This window comes from Ursus arctos, unplaced genomic scaffold (assembly GCF_023065955.2).
Source record: "Ursus arctos isolate Adak ecotype North America unplaced genomic scaffold, UrsArc2.0 scaffold_13, whole genome shotgun sequence".
In the NCBI taxonomy this organism is placed as follows: Eukaryota; Metazoa; Chordata; class Mammalia; order Carnivora; family Ursidae; genus Ursus; species Ursus arctos.
Window position 1 is genome coordinate 10,568,927 of NW_026622797.1, and position 21,533 is coordinate 10,590,459.

Below are 21,533 nucleotides of genomic sequence, written 5' to 3' on the forward strand. Positions count from 1 at the left end.
AGGAGCTGGGCACTCGAGTTCGGCCGGCAAGAGTGTGCCTCTCAGCCAAGCACAGGTGGCAGACAGAACTCGAACACCCTCAGACCTTTCAGCACCAGGCTCCACAGACTACCCCGGCCAGAGTCTCCAATTCTGCAAGTTCTTTCCTTCGTTGGTCGGGAAATGTTTGTGAAGTGCGTACTGTTCTAGATGAGGGCCCACAGCAGGACAAAACCAAGTCCCTGCTGTCTACAGCTTATGTCCGAATAGGAACAACAGCAAACCAACAAACGCATGTCAGCGGTTAAGTGCTATGGAGGAAACAGAACAGGGCAAGGGGCGGGAGGGGTGTGCAATTTCACTCAAGTCAGTCTGAGCTTGTCAAATAAACATTTGAACAGAAACCTGAAAAAATTAAGAGGGCAAGCACAACAAAGTCCTGGCCAAGAGCCTTCAGGCAGAAGGAAGGGCTGGGCACAGGCACAGGCATGAGGATGAAGGGGAACATCAGGGATTCTGAGGAAAGTGAGGAGTTGCAGGAGTAGTGCCATGGTTTGACTCACACCATCTCCGAGGACCATTCTGGTTGCTCTGCTGAAAACCGAATGTGGGGCAGCAGAGGTCAGGAGTCCACTACGGTGATCCAAGTGGGAGATGGTGTGTGGGGCTTTCGCCCAGGGTGGCAGCCACTGAGGTGGTGAGAAGTATGCCATTTCTGATACATTCTGAAGGAAGAAGCGATGGGATTCTCTAAAGGACTGAGAGCTTGAGAAAAAGAGGACTGTGAGGCCCAGGCCTGGGCAAGCAGGATGGAGCCCCATCGACTGAACCAGGAAGACTGTCTGAGGAGGGATACTTTTACGCAAGAGAAACTCTGGGACTGTCAGGAGTAATTCTGTGTTCTCTAAAGACTTAGTATCCAAAAACCTCTGCCTCCCACAACTGAGAACTCCGAACTCGAATCCACAGCCTCCCTTGCAGCTAGGATGAAGTTAGGTGGCTCAAATCCTTTCCGTTAGACCAACCATAGCTGACCTCGATTTGGAAGTAAGCACACTGCATGCTGCTTACTGCCAATTTCTGTGGCTTTGGGCAGCAGTGGCTGAGTCCCCAGTGGGCACTGGAATCCTTCCGGGACCGTCTGCCTCATTCTCCATTCACTCTCGTGACCTCATGCATACATGTGGTAAGGCAGCTTTTGACTATCATTCTAGGAATTACTCCAAGTGTGCGGCGAGACACCTGATGTCATGAAGACTTAGGGCCAATGAGGTCACCAGGTTATCACTCCTTTTAGCTTTATTTCTGAAACCAACAAGGAAGAAGAAGAGGAAAGAACTCAGTCAGAGACACCAATGGAGAAGGTGTCTCCCTTGCAGCCCAGTGGACTTAAAAGGAATTCTGATCCCTTTTCTTCTCCCAGGTATCAAAATTTGGCCAACTACTGGGGAATAAGATCCTCTCATCTCTAAGACCTCTGACAAAGGGCACAGGACTTACAAGCAGGAAGAACAGAAGAAAAGTCTTACTTTTCTAGGAAAGCCCAAAACACTGAGGAAAACGTCCAAGGATGTAAAATGCTTAAAATATCTAGATTACTGGAATATCAGAAAATCTCATGAATTTAAAGGTAATATACTAATTAAATGAAAGGAAGTCTCCTTTTGGTTGCCCCTCTTAAAGAAGTATTCTGAGGTCGAACAGCCCATAGGCCAACAATTATTCTGACACTTCCCTTTTCCCCAGCTGTCTCTGCAAGCAATGATAACAATGATATTGATTATGAAGGGGCACATAATCCTTATAGGACGTACTGGGAAACCGTCCCTGTTTGGCTGTCTTTTCTGGGGTGCATCTCAGCTAGAAGTTCCCCTCCCATCAGACATTTCTCCCTAGCCCTCCTTGGGGCCAGCTACAACTATCCAGGTGCAGCTAGTTTTTCTCAGTCTCAGGTCCACTAAGTGAAATTTAATTATCTCTGCAACGATCCCTTTGCATTTTAATTCAATGCTTTCAGGTTTTGCTATTTATATTAGTCTTACCCTTTGTTTCTGAATGTTGGATGTTTTATAGAAATTGACCTGGATCCTTGCCTTTGACTAACCCTGAAGAGCCAATTCTACTGGTTTATTTGGTAGTTATTAAAAAAGAAAGTATGTTCTTAATGATTCAATACCAACAGAGAGAGACTAGTTTGGTTACTTCGGAATACAGTCTGTTTTCTCGATTAAACATACTTCTTCGCAGGAAATAGGAAGCTGGGTAACTCCTGCTGTCCTAGACAGTTACTAAGTTTTGGTTTGGGGCTAAGTTAGGAGGCAAGGGATGTTTGCTTTATATATACACTCTAACCACACTCAGGTCTCAGCTCCAGAATTTCCAGGAAATTTCTAACACCTGATCCTACACGGGGAGTTCCTCCTGAGGCTGAGGAAGCCGGGCTGAGCAAGCCAGCGAGGCGTCCACACAGCCACTCTTTGAGAAGCAAGGCTGCCGCTTTTTTCCTGTTTGTTGCCTTGTGTTTTCCTTCTTCCCTTCATGCTCTCACCCATCTTCTGTCTCTTCCCCTTCTCTGCTAAAGTGTTTTATTCTCATTTCATTCACAACTGCAGATTAATTTTTAATGTTATTTTCCTAAATGAACAGTAAAAATGGCCTTCATAAATTTGGTGCATACAAAAATAATCAAACTGTCATAAAGAACTTTTGACCATAAAGAATTTCACTTTTGGCTGTTAACATGAAAGAAAAAACTTACTTTGCCTTTTATTTTTTTTAAGATTTTTATTTATTTATTTGAGGAAAAGGGAGCACAAGCACACACGAGTGGGGGAAAGGGGCAGAAGGAAAGGGAGAGAGAAGCAGACTCCCCACTGAGCAGGGAGCCCAATGTGGGGCTCCATCCCAGGACCCTGAAATCATGATCTGAGCCGAAGGCAGACGCTTAACTGACCAAGCTACCAAGCTGGCCAGAAAAAACCTGTTTTAAGAGACAAAAATACAGCCACCAAATCCCTCTTCATGGGGGTTAAAAAGGAGTGAAAGTAATATAGCACAGAACATAAGTCTTAGAAGTCCTTGTTTCTGTTCAGAATTCATTGCACATAGTTTATCCTAATGTTGTACAGTATATACTAATTTTCAGAACTACTTAGAAAGTAATAATGTATTAAATGAGTAAGTAATTACTGGGTCTCTCTTTGTTTCCTTTTATGACTCCAAATAAAGTTAGCATCTCAACCCTATGATTTTCTACATATTAAAAAGGACAGATAACATTCTACATACCTAGCACACAATAGGTATTCAGAAGAAAGAAGTTGTCTGAGTAAACTTTCACTTTAAAAATAATAAAACTAGGGGTGCATGGGTGGCTCAGTCGACTGAGTGTCTGCCTTCAGCTCAGGTCATGATCCTAGGGTCCTGGGATCGAGCCTGCAACTCTCTCCCTCTGCCCCTACTTCATGCTCTCTCTCTCTCAAATAAAAATAAAATCTTTTAAAATAAAAAGTAAATTAAAAGTAAATAACTAATCACACTGACTGCAACAATTTGCTCATCTTTGAGGAAAAAACAGCTCTTTCCCCTCTGGAAAAAATTTTAAAGAATGTGGGTTAATAGTTATATTAATACAATCCATCAAGCATCAACCCATAAATTTCAGAAGATGGTATCTGAAGTCACAAGACTCTAAGTTTTAAAACTAAATGAAATAAACTAAATGAAATTTAAAAAATGAAAAAACACTATTATTTTAAAAGGAATATCCAAGCTGGGAGATCTTGCGGTCCAAGTCCCAACATCGCACACAGATTACAAGCATTTATCAGCGAGGGCTGCACTGTCCCAACTCCGGATTCTGGGCACATTTCATCCCTTCGGGGCAGCGGTAAGCTCCTGACTCACTGGGCAGGGCCCGAGAACAAGTGCCCCCAAAGGATGGCAACGCTGCTGGCTCAAAACCTGCTCTGGGGTCCTTACTTCCTGGTCTATCTCTGACACCTGGCTGGCGCTGGCTGCACGGGGCCGTCACCTGTGGCACTCAGACGTCCTTGACATAAGCATTCAAACCTGGAGTGTTTAAAGCACCCGAAGAGACACTACATTCAGTGAACTTAAGAACTACTGGCCTAAAAGACTCCACTTAGTCACTGTAACTGTCCATTTATCTTCCGGGATTTTTGTTGTTGTTTAGCGATTTCTGCAGCTGGTTATTTCAGGGAGCACTGAAGTAATGTGGGTGGTTGATTTCACTGGTATCACCCATTAGCTTTATTTGAATTGTTTAAATTTTAACATAAATATCACATTTTATGTTTCTTTACTTGTAAAAGCAAATAAACCAAATTTATTTAAAATATACTCAAGCAATTCTAATACTCCCTAAAACATATGCTTAAGATTCACATCTCAAAAACAAAAACACAACAGAAAAGCTTAAGAGATACTCTAGTTGAAAGTCCATGAATGTAAAATACATAGAATTCATATGTGAGTGACAAAATAGTATCAGCTACAAGCAGAGGACAGGCGCTGTGTATCACATACCGTCTTTAGAATATCTAGAACAATGTCAATGTTCAGATAAAAAACCAAATGTATCAACATGAACTTTCTAATGTAAAAGCAGCTATCCAAACTACAAGAGAAATCATCTCACATTTTCTCATTAAACGTTCAGGGATGAAACCTGGTCTTTGCTCATTTTTTAGGAAAAAGGCTAACGATTTAAAAATTTCTATTTAACTTGAAACGTGATCTCTTCGAATCCTCCTCTGCTAAGCATGTCACACTGAATGCTTCAAGATATGCTTAAATTCAGCTACAACATAAAAAGTAAATAAAACCAGTTAAGTATTCCAGAAATTTACATTTTAAGGAGCAAATAAAAATTATCATATCTACAAATCTTTTCAAAAATATTCTCTTGGTACAAAACTCCATCTACAGGGAACTTTGGCACCAAAGCTAGTAGCATCTGCTATCTACTTGGAAACAGAAATACGAGGTGTAAATGTATTTTGTTGGTAAACCTTAAATACCTTCATGTTCGCTGATGAAGAACAACTGAGGAAATCAAGACAAAATGTGGCCAACAAAAGGCCATTATTTATACAAATCGGCAATCCGCTGAAAGGACTCCAAACATTTCAGGTGTACAAGCAAAGCAGCTTGGCTCCGAGTCTCTTAGTACAGAACATGCCTATGTAAAAATGCCACAAATAACACAGTGAAAGGACTCTCTGGGCATTCATTATTCTACTGCCCAAAATGTTTACCTTCATTTTATTCATGTATTTGTTTGTTTATATACCTACGTATATCTATACACACATAAAAGACATGCTTAATATATTTCATATGCATATACAGATACATTTTGTTACACGAAGATACCACTGTCACACAAATGTTCTCTTCTATATAAGCGTGTGCAAGCAAGTGTGTGGGTGGGTATGTCTTTGGGTGAACATAAACTATCAAAAAATTAAAACAAACACTAGGCACCCATCCTTCTCCATTATGTTAAGTCAAGCCTTCCTTTCTCATCCTACCACACCCCATTATGCTCCTTAAAAAACGGAAGGTCTAAGGTCTTTTTAGGCAAAACCAAAATTAAGCCCTGATTATTAGATTCACATTTAGGATTCAGAGACTGAGTCCAAACAAACATTTCATGTCCAAAACCTCTTTAACCAATCCTCCCCTCCCCATTCACCGTGACTTTTCAGAGACATTGTTCAAACTGTATCAAGACATAATTTTAACTGTATTTTTAAAAGTAAACATTTTTTTAGCAGAAGAGACTGACAATATAAAGTAACACAGGTGGGAATCCTAGAACTTGCTTGGCCGCCTCAGTAACCCCAAAGAAAACATTTATTTTAGCCAAACAATTGTAATGTTTGTCTCCTTTTAGAAACATCTGCTGCCAAAATAAACATTTGCATTGGAAGAAGTGTTTTGGCTGTTAAGATGGTACCAAATAAAATGCTTATGTTCTGAAATAAATATTTTACTCAAAAAACACACAGCAAAATAGACGTATCCAAAGGGTGTAGAAGATAAACTAAAGACACAAATGAGAATACCTATTGATTTCTAAAGTCTTTTTTTGAAAAGAACCTCAACTTTAATTAGGTTTTTATTTTAAGTGGTAAGTTCAGATGGATCACCTTAACAAAAATAACTAATTTCTATTTAATTTTGCCAGAATATCTTTCAAAATAATGATTATATTCTTATTATTATATCACGCTCTTACTGTTGTAAAGGTCTTTGCAATACAGATGTTTTTAAAACTAAAAAAGTTGTGTTTTTCCATTATAAAAACACTCATAAACTTAAGTCTCTCACTTTGCTCTCTTTCCCTTTCCCTGGCTTTATAATGCCAAGAGGCATTAGATTATATAAACTCTGCAGCAAGGTAAGGATAGTTAAAATATCAACCCACTAACCCTTGATAACTCGGGAAAAATCTCACACTACATGCAGTAATTGAAATGTGCTTGACACAAATAAATAGACCTCCGCTTCTGTAGCCTATTTCCCCTGGGTGCTATTTCTTTTATATGAAAATCTTTTTTAAAGCAACTCGGCACAGGCCTGTGTATACATTTATGATCACAAAGGACAAGAGAAGTAAAACAAAACATTTGCTCACCCACATCCCTGATCCAGCAAAGGGTACTTTAGTATCTATGTTTTTTAAAAATCTGAAAAACTCAGAGTCAGATTCAAGTAACCTTAACGATTATACTTCCTCTGTGTAGCTCTGTATTAGATGAAATCAACCAGTATACTTTTCTGTTAACCATCTCCAGGTTTGAATTCCAGGAGCCTAGAGGCAGAACATTCTCCACAGAGGCATAGAAAATTCATTTCCCCTCTCGGCTCAATAAAAACTCAAGTAGACTAGTTTTTAGAGCACTGTGCAAAACTAATCTGTTTAGCCATGTATTTTGCCTGATGATGTGGGAGAATCAGCACCGGAAAGACCACAAATCTAGTTCCAGTTAATAAATACCAAAATGATGTACTATTATCATGTCATGCCCAAAGACCTAGTAGTGAGTATATTTCAAAAATAAAATTATCGCCACACAAATCAAGAATCGCCAGGTTAACAGTAAAAGCAAGCACTCAGTGGCCAGTTCATCCTGACTCTCAGCAACAAAAAGCAAGCAGTGATACTACCCATGTTAAATTTCATAAAAGCATGGCAGTTCTTTCTACCAGAATACTCATTTAAAATTCCTATCACAGGAGTGGAATGCTAGCCAGGAATCAAACTGTGACCCCTGAGCCAAAGACAACTTACCACTCAGCTGGTAAGTGGGCAACTCAATTTACAAACTTGAATTCCTGCATTTTAATCCTTCGCAGAAATATATGAGCAATATTAAATGAACTGGATTCAGCTCATTAGAGGTTCACAAACCAAACACAGAAAGCTTTGGAGGCTATCCAAAGCAAAGTCATGCCTAGGTGATGATGTCCACTCAATAAAAACTCAATGTCATCATTATCTTTCAAGTTTTTCCCTGAGAAACATTAGCAGCATGATTACAAAAATGCTTAGCCAATTACATTAATACTAGAAGAAAACAGATAGGACCAGCAGCCAATCACCGTGCCAGGACCTTGTCTGTAGACAAATTCATAATTACCCAAAATTTACAAACAAAGCAACTCACTGAGAATTCCTCACCAAAGAGCACAGGCTAAACCTAACAAAGTAAATGTGCTCTAATAACCTTTACCCAAAACCTTCTTAACTTTTTTTTTTCCCATTTCAAGGTTATTAATTAGCCTACACCTAACTGATCACATGAACTTGGTATTATAAAAGTTACATCCCCTTTAAAATGTTACACACATTCAAAAATGCACTCACAGCTATTTTTACCCTTTTAGTCATCAAAGCAAGATATATTTTAAGACTATATTATAACTAAATGAAAGGGTGAAAAAGCAATATAGATTACTTAGAACCCTCGATTATGATGAACTCAATATGAAAGTTTGACATTTCACAGCCAGGGCATTCAGTTTCTTAGCAGATACACTATTTTCCTTTCATTATCAGAAAGATCTGTCCTTAATTAGAATTAGGCATTTCTTCTGGTTAGCAGTAAAATACCTAATCTAAAATCTTAATTAAAAATTTGCTGAAATACTTGCTGAGTTATCTTCATCAATTTGTCCCTTCAAATAAATCCAAGAGTAGCTGGATTCCAAAACTATGTAAGAGCCACAGGAATTAAAAAACACCAAGAACCTAAGAAAATTAAGGCTATTCTATGTATTTGTGTATGTGCTCTACTTTTACCCTTACACATGTGGGGAAGAAAATAAGAAAAATGTATTCCTGGGTAATCATTCTCTCTTTTTTTTTTTTAAGATTTTATTTATTTGAGAGACAGTGCGCACAGGCATGAGCTCACATGAGCGTGGGGAGGGGCAGAGGAAGAGGGGGAGAGAGAATCCTCAAGCAGACTCCGTGTGGAGTGTGGAGCCTGACCTGGGGCTCGAACCCAGGAACTTGAGATCATAACCTGAGCCGAAGTCAGATACTTAACCAACTGAACCACTCAGGTGCCCCTTGGGTAATCATTCTTTACACACTCTTTCCATTTGTTGGATTTCTACTTTGGGATTGCAAACTATGCCAATGTCAAAACCTTATAATATAAGACTTGAACTCATTTAGAGAAAAAGATAAAGGAGCATCTGGTAGCTTGCCATGAACACCGCCTTTGGAAATGACTTTCAAATGTGACATCAGGAAACTACAGTGGAAAGAAAGAAGATGCAGAAAAACAAGGAGTGGTTAGCAACTACTACTTCCCGCTAGTCCTGCTACTTCTTCCCTGCTGCCTCTACTCTCCCCCTGTGGCCAGGGTTATCATACAGAACCATCAGCCCCCAAAGGAAATCAGCTACAGAGGAGAATTAGGATTTTGGCAGCTAGCTGCCAGGGCCTTCTTCCCCTCAACCAAGGGCAAATTAGATTAAAACTAGAAGGAAGAGAGAATCACATCTTACTTTTCAATCATGTACAAATTATTTCCCCCTCACAATTAGTAGCCTCAGCTAAAGATGTTTTACTCCAGGCAGCAAAATATTGCTGGAAGAAAGGAATCATGTTGAAAAAAACTAACAGAGCAATTAAGTGTGCAAGTGACTGAGAGAATTCTGGGCGGCCAATTTAATAAAGGAGAGTAAGAACTATTGACAGTAACAAAGGCTGTTTAAGGAGCCATCAGGACTCAAACGCTGAGCCATTTCTATTTTTCCCTACAAAAACCTTAAAATAAAAATATCACCTAAGGAGAGACAAAAGATAAAGAGGAAAAACAATATCCAATCTATAAAAGAAAAGGCTCAGATGCAACTTCGAGAACTCAGCTCTGGAGCACATTAGAGTATCATTCTCCACGTGCACCTTAGCGAGAAGAAAAGTCGGGTCCAATGGCTTTTTTTCCCCACAGATAATTTTTGGTCAAACGTAGGGAAGAATTTCCAGAAAGGAAGTATATGAAACCCTGGGATGGGTTACTGGCAACATTATGGAAGAACCCAGCATCAGCCCAACGCAACCCCAGGGTTAAAGACATGGTGTGGGAATTTATAAATAAGGCTTTCTGGTGTTTCTAGTGACTAAACACCCTTCCGAGTCTGAATCTAATTTAGTCTTTTCCTAATTTCATGCTTCCTCAGGCCAACATAACAAGGATCTACTCTCCAGCATCCAAGAAACCAGGTTTACTACAGCTAGAAGGTAGATGGTCATTTAAGGTAACTCCAACTATTTGATTCTACAGAAAAAGGAGAAAAATACTGGGTCTTTAAAAGGAAGAGGAGTCTTTTTTTTTTTTTTTAAGTAAAAACACAAAACCCATCCAAATCTAAGAAAACAGACACATACCAAATCCTCTTGTATGAAATTAATATGTTAAGAAATACATGCAAAATAACTTTTTGGGAGAATAAAAAACTTCTCTCAAAGTTGATGTCATTTTCATGGTTATTTATTCTTTAAATAATTAGAACTTCATCTTTAGAAGTCTATTCACAGTTCAAAATCTGCCAGTCTTACATCAGAAATGTTAGAAAGCCAAGTTCACTTCAGGGGTTTAGATCTATATAACTTGGTGCAAATGATGAAACTGCCTATCTTTCAAATACCCCCAATAACATAGTAACACCCCTCTACCAAACAGGTATTTTTGTCTGCTTTTTCCTAAGAAGCTCACTTTCCCTTTTTTTTTTTTTTTTTTTTTTCCCAGAAGAGAAAGTGCCTGTGCATGCACACGCAAGGGGCGGGGGGACGACAGAGGGACAGGGAGAGAGAATCTTAAGCAGGCTCCGCACTGGGACTCCCAGGCAGGGCTCCACCTCATGACCCTGAGTTCATGACCTGAGCAGAAATCAAGAGTCCAATGCTTAAACCAGCTGAGCCACCAAGGCACACCACCTCCCATCCCCACCCCACTCTTTTTTTAAGCAAGCTCCATGCCCAGCATGGAGCCCAGCTCCAACGGAAGTCACGATCCTGAGATCAAGACCTGAGCCAACATCCAGAGTGGGAGGCTTAACCGACTGAGCCACCCAGGCGCCTCACCACTTTTCCTTCTTTGAAAGAAAAGGAAACTCCATGTGTAGTTACTGGAAGAAACTATGAAAATTAAAAGAAAAAAGAAAATCAGTGAATTGCCCCCTCACTCTCTCAGTACCAATCTTAAGTCCGACAGTAAGCAACAAAGACAAAAGGTCACCAGTGTGAAGGGGGTGGGGTTAAAACCAGTACAAACCTGCTGCTGTGGGTACTGCATTCCTCCCATGGCCCCTGGGGTCCGACCCTGGATGCTGATTGGATACCGCTGTGGGCCTGGGGGGCCGTAGGAGCCTCCTGGGTAAGGGCTGCTCTGTTGAGGCTGAGAATGAGGGTTACTGCCCATCCCATACAACTGAGGTCTCTTCATCACCATAGGATCCATTGGGCTGCCCTGGGAAGAAATAAACAAAGACACAGATTAAATCATTGTTTATTACAAAGACAGAAATTTTACTACACTAACATATACATTAAAAACACAACTATCCTTACTTTTGACAACATTAAAAACACACAATATATAAAAATATCAAACCATTATGTTGTAACACCAAAAACTAATATGTTGTAAGTCAATTATTTAATTAAAAGAACCCAACAAGCTGGCAAATAAAAACCCAGAAGAACGTTTAGGAAAAAAGCCTAGATGGATACAAGACATTTATTGTTTACTTTTAGGAAGGTTTTAACAATTACGAGGGATCCAGTGTAAACAAGAGAAGAGTTTGCAGAGAGAAAACATTTGCATCTAAAATTCTACTATATAGGAAATGAGCATGATAGCTAATCCACCCAGCTCCTTTTAGCTTACTAGTAATAAAGACAAGTATACTGAGTGGTTAGCAAGGCTTTTTGACTTCAAAGTATTCTTAGAACAACTACTTTAATTTGGACCTGAGTCTGCAATCCTGATCAAACATTAATGCATCTGAGTGCTCATTAGAAAGTGAAAGGGTAGATTTTAGATAATACAGAATGTCTAGGGTAAAAATTTTCAAAGATCACTAGTGCGCATGAATAGGCACCCAGACTATGAGTCACAAGCCACCTTCCCTATGTCAGTAACTTACCAAACATAACCAGTTCAAAACTAGACTCTGAGTTTTATTTTGGGTTCAGTGAGTCAGCCCATGGGCCTCAGGGCCAAGGCCATTCAGGAGAGCCAGAACTAGAGCCTCAGCTGGGACTTTCTTGCCCTGGGTGCTTCAAAGGAGCAAAGCAGTGGTGGGGGAAGTCCCTCCCCACGGGACTACAAAAGCCTGAAGCATTCATCCAACAGATCCTTCCTTCCATCCCTCCTTCCTTCCAAAACCATATATTAATGCCTGCTGTATGACAGACTCTATGTAATATATCAGAAGGCTTAAAGATTAGCAGAATAAATGAGTGAGAAAGGGCCAGGGTCAAGGCGGGGAGGGACAGGGCATAGAGTACCACCGAGCAGAAGCAGCAGCATAAAGCAGAGGCTCAAGGGAGGTGAGCTGCCTGATGTGAGAAGAAGCAGTTCAGATCCAAATGAAGGAGGAACTTGCAGAGAAGAAGCTGAGGCAGGCAGAAGCCAGTACATGGGTGAGCCCTGCACATCATCTTAAAGGCTGCAGATTGCATCCTGGGGTGAACCACAGGGTGCTTTTAACAGAGAGAGCTACAGTGGGATCCAGCTTTCGGAAAGCCTGCTCTCAAGCGGCTGCCTGGAGCCAGGGCAGGTTGCTGCAGCCTGCAGGTGAGCTGAGGTCCTGAACCCTTAACAGTGGTGGGAGAAAGCAAGCCCAGATTCAAGTAATGGCATGGAAACACAACACAACTTGGAGACTGAGAGAATGATGGAAGAAGACCGGGGGGTCAATGGTGGCTCAACAGATGGTAAGACACCAAATGAAACAGAATACGCAGAGGTAGAAGCAGCCTGACCCTCTCCCCCATGTGCCAGAGGGAGCCTTCAGTGTTCTACATAGGAAATCTGAGGTCCCTGCAGGAAATCCAGCTGAAAACATCCAGAAGGAAGGGACCCAATATGTTTGTAGTTTGGAGAGTAAGGCCCAACACAGAATGATAAACAGGGGAAAGTCAGCACATAGAGGATACATGCTTCTGGAAAGGAGTGATTCTCCTGTTTTACGCACTACTGTATCTCCAGCGCATAAGTCAAATAGTACACCTGGCATATAATAAAATGTTCAACAAATACTGGATGATTTAATCAACAGGAAGCATATAAAAACTCAAGAACTTTATCCAGGAAGAATATATGAAAAAAGAACAATGGGTAGGGGACAAAATTGTAGAAAATAGCACCATTTTAGGGAGAAGGGAAAGGAGGAGCTCACAAAGAAGCCAAAAGAATGGTCAGAAAAATAGAGATTCTAGGGAGTATGGTATCATGGAAAAGAAGGGAGTCATGCATGGCAACAAATTAGGCACACCAAATGCAAGCCAGGTGTCCAACAGGTGAGGGCTAAAAGCTTTTCTATACTCGATGACCAGAAGGTAATTGCTGGGTTTGGCAAGGAAAGCCTCATCACAGAGGGGAGAGCAGTAGTTAGAAGGTAAGGAACAAAGGCATGGATGGGAGGTGAGAGGTGAGCCAGGAGCACAGACCCAAAACCCAAGCTGGGGAAGCTACAAGAACTGGCCGTTTTTCCTCCCACTGACACCCCAGCCCACGGCTGCATGCGGTCTTTGCCCTCCTTCCTTCATGTCTTGTGTGTGCAGTGTGCCAGGCACTGGAGAAAAATGAACAGCCCGTCCTGGAGAAATGTGCAATTCACTGAAGGAGACAGGCTGAACAAAGATTAGAATGCATACAGTAGACATTCTAACTGGACACACAAGGCACCATGAGGAGGGCACATCTCAATGGGTCTGTGATGGGCTTTAACAAAGCCCTCCCACAGAGAAACTCAGCTCTGGGAGATTCATAGGAATTTGCCAGGAACTGATCTCACCTGAATGAAAATATGTGTAGGCCAAACAGCTCTGCTCGAAATTCACAATTTCATGGAATTCTAGATGTGTTACTCTCACCAAAGGAAATTTTGCACTCACGACGACGATACACTGATGTTACACAGCCTGCGCTAACCTCACAATTCAACACACAAACATATATGTTGATAGAGCGTCATAAAACGAAGATCGGGTATCAAGAATTAAGTTTTCCCAGGACGATTTAAATGAGAACATATGCCTTACAAAAGCAAAATGTAATTATTTTCCGCACTTTCTTTCAAAAGATAAAATAAAACTTTCTACAGAAGTGTGAAAAATCGAGGCGTTGCTGGTGACCTCAGAGTCCTCAGAGTGAATGAATGGCCAACAGAGAGGCTGAGAAAATCAGATTTCAAGCTACACTTCGAACACGGAGTCCTGAGGCAGCCCTATCTTCACATTCAATCTGGAGTAGCCAGGACATAGGAAAGGTCTACTTATTTCACCTTAAATAGTGTACCACCAAAACTGGCTGAATTAAGGCAGAAATTTAAAATGGGAAAATGATTAGAACGTCTATATTTTAATGCTACAGATAACAGTGCAGCAAATTCATCTTACCGGTGACTAAAACAGTTTTGTAATATCTGTCTCATCACTGCCATAACCTCTCACAGTCCTACTTAAAATTCAGTTAATTTGCACCCATGTCAAAAATGTTAGCTTAACCCTGAGAGTTCTGAAAAACCAAAAACATGAAATACACAAATTATCTGTACCTCTCGAAATGCATCTAATACCTTTCAGTGAGACTTCAGATTTGAAAACAGACACTTAAACAGTGCAAGTTATTTAATTTTAACCTTCTCTCCTTATGGCCTTGTGTTAAATCCTCACCCACACCCCATATTCATGCTGCTGTGTGTGCTCTTGCTATTTTTAACATTAAATATGTACGAGGGCAGGATCTCAACCCCTGCTTTTCACTACTACCTCCTTAGAGAAACCAAAGACCAAACCAAATCCAAGTCTTTTCTGAAAAACCTAAAGGCCAAGTCGCTTCTCATATCCACTTCTAACCCAAAACAATTTGATGTTTCTCGTCTATGCTTCGGTTGATCTATTTGAAGGTACCATCATTTTCATTTCTCGTATAAAATTTATGCTGTATCAGAGACATTGTCCACATTAACACAGCCTTCAAATACTTCTCTAAATATGTTATTCCAAACCTGCTTTTCCTCCCTGGAGACCATCCCACAACTGCTGCAGTTTGAGCTTCAGTTCTGTAAACTAAGACCAGTGGTTTGAAGGCCACAGTCCGTACCACCCACCTGCAAAGCGCTCAACACAACTAGTGTAAGTTTCGTTAGTCAGTGTCTCATGCAATTTTACTTCTTGGTAAGACTTATATCTTATAACTCCTCCCTTGTTCAAATAAACTTTTGTGTCTCTGGGTATGTGAGCTGGACACCACACGTGCACACACATGCTCTCCTAGATCTCCTTTAGGGAAGCTGCCACTACTACCGACATCCTCCCAATCCTCAGGTTTTCCATCCCTAGGATGACGAAATAAGGAGAACAGTGTGTATTTTTTAAATATATATTTGAATATAAATTCTAGACAATTTAGGCGGCACAGTTAGGCTATATTATAGGTAAAAGAGGTTTATCAAAGTCTGGCCTAAGAATCTAACAACCCCCTTTTTTTTTAAAGATTTTTTTTATTGGAGAGAGAGAGAGAGAGAGAGAGAGAAAGCAATGAGCAGAGGGAGGGGCAGGGGCAGGGGCAGAGGGAGAAGCAGACCCCCTGCTGAGCCAGGAGGCCAACACAGGGCTTGACCCCAGAACCCTGGGTTCATGACCTGAACCAAACGCAGACACTTCACCAACTGAGCCACCCAGGCGTCCCTCCAACAACCCTTCTAAAAATTAATCCAAATTAAGCAACAACTTATATACTTTTAGTATACTTTGGATAGACCTTTTTTTAAAAGTAGGCTCTACTCTAGGTGTGGAGCTCAGCGTGCGGCTCGAACTCACAACCCTGAGATCCACACCAGAGCTGGTATCAAGACTCGGATGCTTAAGCAACTGAGCCACCTAGGCGCCCCAACTTTAGACAGACTTGATGCTTTTTATACTTATTCCTTCATTACCACTCTTCCAGAGTATGCCAACATATGTATTTATAATAAAGATATCTATGTAATTGTATTTGCTACTAAATATCAAGTTGAGATGGTTTATTAGTAGTTTCTTTCTGAACATAATATTTCACAACTTTTTTAGCCCAATTCCTGAAACCACAAATTGAGGAAAGGCTTTGTAAAACCCACTGAAAGACTATCATATTTTCTTGATCTATAATCATATCTCTGTACCTGGATTAAATAAGAGCTCAGAGAAACTCTTCCCATTCTGAACCATTATTTGGGAGAATATGCTATTTTACCAGCAACTAAAGAGATCTTTGAAGTAATATTCCATTACCTATAAAATGACAAAAATAATGAAATTCAAATTGAGCAAATGAGTGTTTATACTAGTGGGTTTTATAACTACTAGTAGGTTTCTCACCACTACTTCACTCTGAGAGATAACATGACAATGAGCTTTAAACAAATGGTTTAAAAACTATATCTTGTTCCAACTCTTAATCCTCTCTCTCAGTGGGGCAGGGGTGTGATTTACCCAACTCTGTCTGCAGGTACGTCGATTCCTAATACTGATGGGAGCCGGCAAGGTGCGGTGAAGACGGTGTGGGCGTGGCTGCAGAGTGGGTCACACCCTTACCTCACCACTTACTACTACCGTATGACCCTGAATATGTTGCTTACCAGTCTTCTCTCTCACAAACTGGAAGAAATAATACCGAACTCACAACGAATGTGAAAGTCAAATTAGTAAGACCTGTAACAGTTCTCAGAACCACTTACTAATTGTTCAAAGAAGAAAGCTAGAACAACCCAACTCATCAACAATTACAGAACACATGAACAAGTCATAACATACAAGACCACTGGACCAGAGACATGGAAAAGCACATACAAAACAACGTCAAATGTTGAAGAGCGATGTGCACGAATTATAGCTATGTGAAAATCAGGCCGATAAGGATCAGAGCCAGCCATAGTGACCTGTAAGTAGTGGCTGTCATATCATGAAGCCATCTATGTTTACTTTTCTGGGATAATGTCATATTAAATGTAACTTGAAAATGCCCTTTTCTTCCCAGGCATGCTGCAAACATTACTATGGTTTTCTGTAGGGGGGGGGATGGGACACAGCTGTCCCACATTCGTCCTCCCACATTCCCGCACCCACACTCCCATTGACAGCATTCACAAGCAGGGGACGGCCGCTAGTCCTCATTCTGAGGATGTCCTGCTCTCTTCTCTGTCTGTCTAAACCCAAGCTCACTCGTCCTGGTACATGGACAGCAGAGCTTCCCCCTTCACCACACCCCAGAAACACTATCTATGGGACCTACCCCAAATCTCTCCTGGGCTGCTTGTGACAGACTTCTCAGCTGCCTTGTATTGTTATTTAACTCTGTACTAGTTTTTCACTTTTCATGTGTCATTTCTTACCTCCCAAGTAGTCTCAAACGGCAACATCTATGCTTTGCACTTCTTTATGTCTCACTGAGCACACAGCATAAATGACTTGGACTGTGCTGACTCAGTAACTCCACGGGAATGATGACCAATCACATCAAGTAAAATGTTCTTGAGAATAAAAAGTAAAAATCACTGCCCACTTTCTGTATGGATTCTGCACGTAAATGCAGAAGACGCATGTAAAGCCCATGATGATATACAGTGCAACGTTCTTGGTCAAGTTCTTCTAATGGTGTTAAAATCAGCTGAAATCTAAAACAGAGGAGCGAGGCTCTAAAGACTTTTCCTTCATTTCATATTCCTCTTCAAGCCAGAAAATACCAAGATTCTTAGTTACCACTGTCACCACTACCACAGAATCCGGTTACCAAGGAAACACTGTCATCCCAGTGACATACTGGAGTTGTGGGGACTTGCCCAGGGCTGCAGCACTCGTGCAGAACCAGGACCAGAACCCAAGTTTCCTGACTCAGGCCCACAGTCCCCTGCACTATAGCACGCATCCACGTATGGTCATGAAACAGAGGCAGGAAAAAATGCAACCCAGCGTCTAAAACCATTGTGTTTTTACTTGCACTCATGACAAGGCCGTACCTATTTATGAAGACCTGAACTTCAAATTTGAGTACCAACACACCATAAGTTCTCCTTCTGTCAAGCCAGGAATATCTGCTACATTCCACAATGGTATGGGAAGGATCAAGAAGTGGAATTCTAAGCCATCACTCATGGCAGAAAAGGCCGTTTGGTTGTTGGCTCTAAGAACCATGGTGCCCTCTAACCATGATGCCATCTGCAGCAGAGGAGGAGGGACAGGGAGGGACCTAAATACTCATATACTGGCCTGGAAAGATGACCACTGTCAATATTTTTGGTTTGGGTTTCCTTAAGGCAAGTTATATACAACATAGATATTTGTGGAACCACAGAATGAAATTTGAAGTAAGAGGGAGGGCAAGGGGATGAGGAAAAAAATGTAAAATGGGATTATAGGCAATTTTTATTTGTGCAGTTTTTACCTGAAAGAAACGTGTGTTTTGATGTGTAATTTTATTTTTTAGAAGATTTTATTTATTTATTTGAGAGAGCGTGAGAAACAGAGAGCAAGAACAGGCAGAGGGGCAGAAGGAGAGGGAGAAGCCGACTCCCTTCCGAGCCAGGAGCCCGACACAGGACTCGATTTCAGGTCCCTGGGATCAACACCTGCCGAAGGCGGATGCTTAATTGACTGAGCCATCCAGGTGCCCCTTGATGTAATTTTAAATAAAGAAGTTTGTCACATATACATTATCCTTAACGGGACAGGAGTAGAAGACACAGTATTTTTTCCGAACTATATTCTAAAATTTTTTTTTTAAAGATTTTATTTTATTTATTTGACAGAGATAGAAACAGCCAGCGAGAAAGGGAACACAAGCAGGGGGAGTGGGAGAGGAAGAAGCAGGCTCATAGCAGAGGAGCCTGATGCGGGGCTCGATCCCACAACGCCGGGATCATGCCCTGAGCCGAAGGCAGACGCTTAACCACTGTGCCACCCAGGCGCCCCCGAACTATATTCTAAATTTAAAATACCACTGCATTTTCATTTTTCAGACTTAAGATTAGCCATAAAATATTAATATGTTGTTACATATATATAAAGTGACTTCCATAAACTACCAATAAAAAGAAACATTCAGAAGCTGTGATTCTTAACTCTTAGGCATACTTTAAAAAATCCATCTATCATGTATGTACATCCAAAATTAACATATAGTGTCAGAGGTCAATGAAATGTCCTCTAGAAACCCAGCCAAAGACCCTCCTGACCTGCGTTATCAAATAATGGCCAACATCTACCACGCATTTGCAAAGCACTTCAATAAATTTCCATTTGATCACAATTCCTAAGATTCTCTGGATAAAGGATTCAGCAATGAAACAAAGAATCTTAGAACAGAAAAGAATCTCACCGGTTCATAGGTGATGTATATATGAACCCCCTAAGTGTCTAAAACCATGAATGTTATGAATTCCTTCCTTCTAAATAACAAAAATCCGTTCCTTGAAATTGACATCCATTGGTTTTACTTAGGTCCTTTTGCAGAATATTTGAAGACAGCTATATCTATTTCCTTTTTCTGAGCGAAATATGCCAATTCTTAGTCCCCTTAACACAAAAAAATCTTATGGGGCGGAACTTGCTCCTTTTCCCCAAAGCCTACATTGGTACTCATGTGGCCTTGGATCTGCGTACTTGTCTGGCAGCCCCATCACACTCCTGATCCATCCCGTGAGCTGCGAGGAAACCCCACTTCCACCCCTTCCATGATTCGGTTGGTTATTGACTCTAGGGATAGAAGTTTGTCTGTATTTCTGCTTATTTTCATTTTGCTTATTTCTGGTCACCATTCTACCCTGACATCTAACATATGAACTGTATCTCCTATCTTGACTTCCACCACCAATTAAATCAGCATGCCATTTCATTCATGTCTTTGCCCATGCCACTGACAAAAATGTTGAAGAGGTCAAGGAAGAGGACAGAGCCTTCGGCTAACCACCAGTGCCATTCATAAAGATTGACATAAATTCTTGGAGCAAGAGAAACCTTAGGAAAATTCCTTCCACTGATGCAACACACTCACTCACTTACTATGCTTACTATGCAAGCACAAGTATCTACCTTGGGTGATAACCTCTTCCCTGCTTCAAATTCCTCCATCTTTTTCATATTAAATCAACAGTCCATGGTTTAGAAAAACACTTAGAATTCTAAAGGTATAAGGGAAAGGAAGGGAGTTTAGAGTCAGACAAACCTGGGTGTGAATCCTGCCTATACAACTTACTAGCCGTGTAACTTAGGCTCACGTTTAATAGAGTACAATCACGTTCACATCTTTTGTTGCTAGGGGATAAAATGAGGTACCACAGGATTTACCACACAGTAAGAGCATCCTAAATCTTTTTTTTTCCTTTTCCTCTTAACAAATTAGCAAACTGAAGTCACAGTGAAATCACTCAATAATTTAATTTATTTATCTTCTTGTCTCCCAGCATACTGTTAATTAAAGGTAAAAATTCTGTTTTATTCATCTTTGTGTACCTAGCACTTAGCACAATGCCTGGCGTCATTAACATTCGTTGAACAGAAAAAGCAATGACTTGCTCAATACCACGTGGCCAGTTAAACGAGAGGACTCTCGTTGCAATGTAGGCTTCTTGATAGTCGATAGGTACAAGAGGTACAGAAACATGCATCGCTGCAGACAAAACTTCACTTTTCACAAGTTCATATAAGCCATAGCTTCCATTACCTCCTCATGCCTGCGTCCCCCAAATATGTCTCCCTTGGCTGCTTTCCTGAGCCCCAGAGCTGCACACCCAACTGCCACTCAACATTCCTGCCTGGTTGTGCAGGATACTCCCCACCAGTTTCTGATCCCAGTGAAAGACACCCCCCACCCAGATGTACAAGTTAGAAAGCGGGGATGCATTCTGACTCCTTCCTCTCCCACCATAGCCATCCCTCTCCAAATCCAGTCGGCTGGACCCACTATCTCTGCCAAAAGGAAATCTCCTCCTCTGACCATACTGGCCTCTATGGGGCTCTAGAAAAACCACATACTTTCCCACCACCAGACTTTCAACTCCGCTGTTTCCTCCATGTGGAAGGAGTGCTGTGCTCGTGCAGAACTCAGCCCTCGTGCCCCGTCCTCAGAGAAACCCTCCCTGAACACCAGAGGGAGGCAGGATCCCCTCAGAGAACACCGTGCTTCTCCTTCATGGCACTCAGTAAAGCCTACAAGAATATGTATTTGTGTGACTATTTGATAAATGTCTGTCTCCCCAACTAGACTGTCCCACAGGAATAGGAATGATGAAGTGAGAAGACAAATATTAAACCCATTTATAGCTATCATCTAGATATCACGGAATAGGTCCAGAAAATAAGACTGTCTCAATTCCCCAGATTGGGGTGGATTTTTATAAACTGGCAAAACCTATTATTTGCCTAATCCCCCAAGCTCAGCAACGTGTTAAGTCAATTCAATGTGTAAATTACTGTCTGACTGAAGCATACTTTTAAATTTAATTTAGCAAATGTAATAATTTTATGAATAAACCAAAGTGTATATATATTTTTTATTTCAAGAGTAGATTAGATCTAAAGGGAATATCAAAATAGTAATGGTATATATTTCTATTTTCCCTAGATTTGTTATCTCTCACCACCCAAAAAAACTGCAGAGCTATTACCATGGCTTTAACTATTTCTAAAATTTACATCTCTGAGTGTGCAGTATCATTCATATTCATGTGTCACTACTGACAACTTAGTAGCGGGCTTATTCAAGAAATAGAAATAATATGGTTTATTTCCCACATAAATACAGATT

General features: G+C 40.9%; 1 protein-coding gene across 12 annotated transcripts in view; it reads right to left on the reverse strand.

Annotated features, from left to right (window-relative positions):
• The window catches only part of ARID1B (AT-rich interaction domain 1B), a 429,634-nt gene that overhangs the window by 368,795 nt on the left and 39,306 nt on the right, over positions 1–21,533 (reverse strand). For all 12 annotated transcript variants that reach the window (XM_057310926.1, XM_048225999.2, XM_048225996.2 and 9 more), the window contains exon 2: positions 10,797–10,991. In XM_057310926.1, the coding sequence (XP_057166909.1) occupies positions 10,797–10,991 (195 nt within the window). The remainder of the gene's footprint in view (positions 1–10,796; positions 10,992–21,533) is intronic.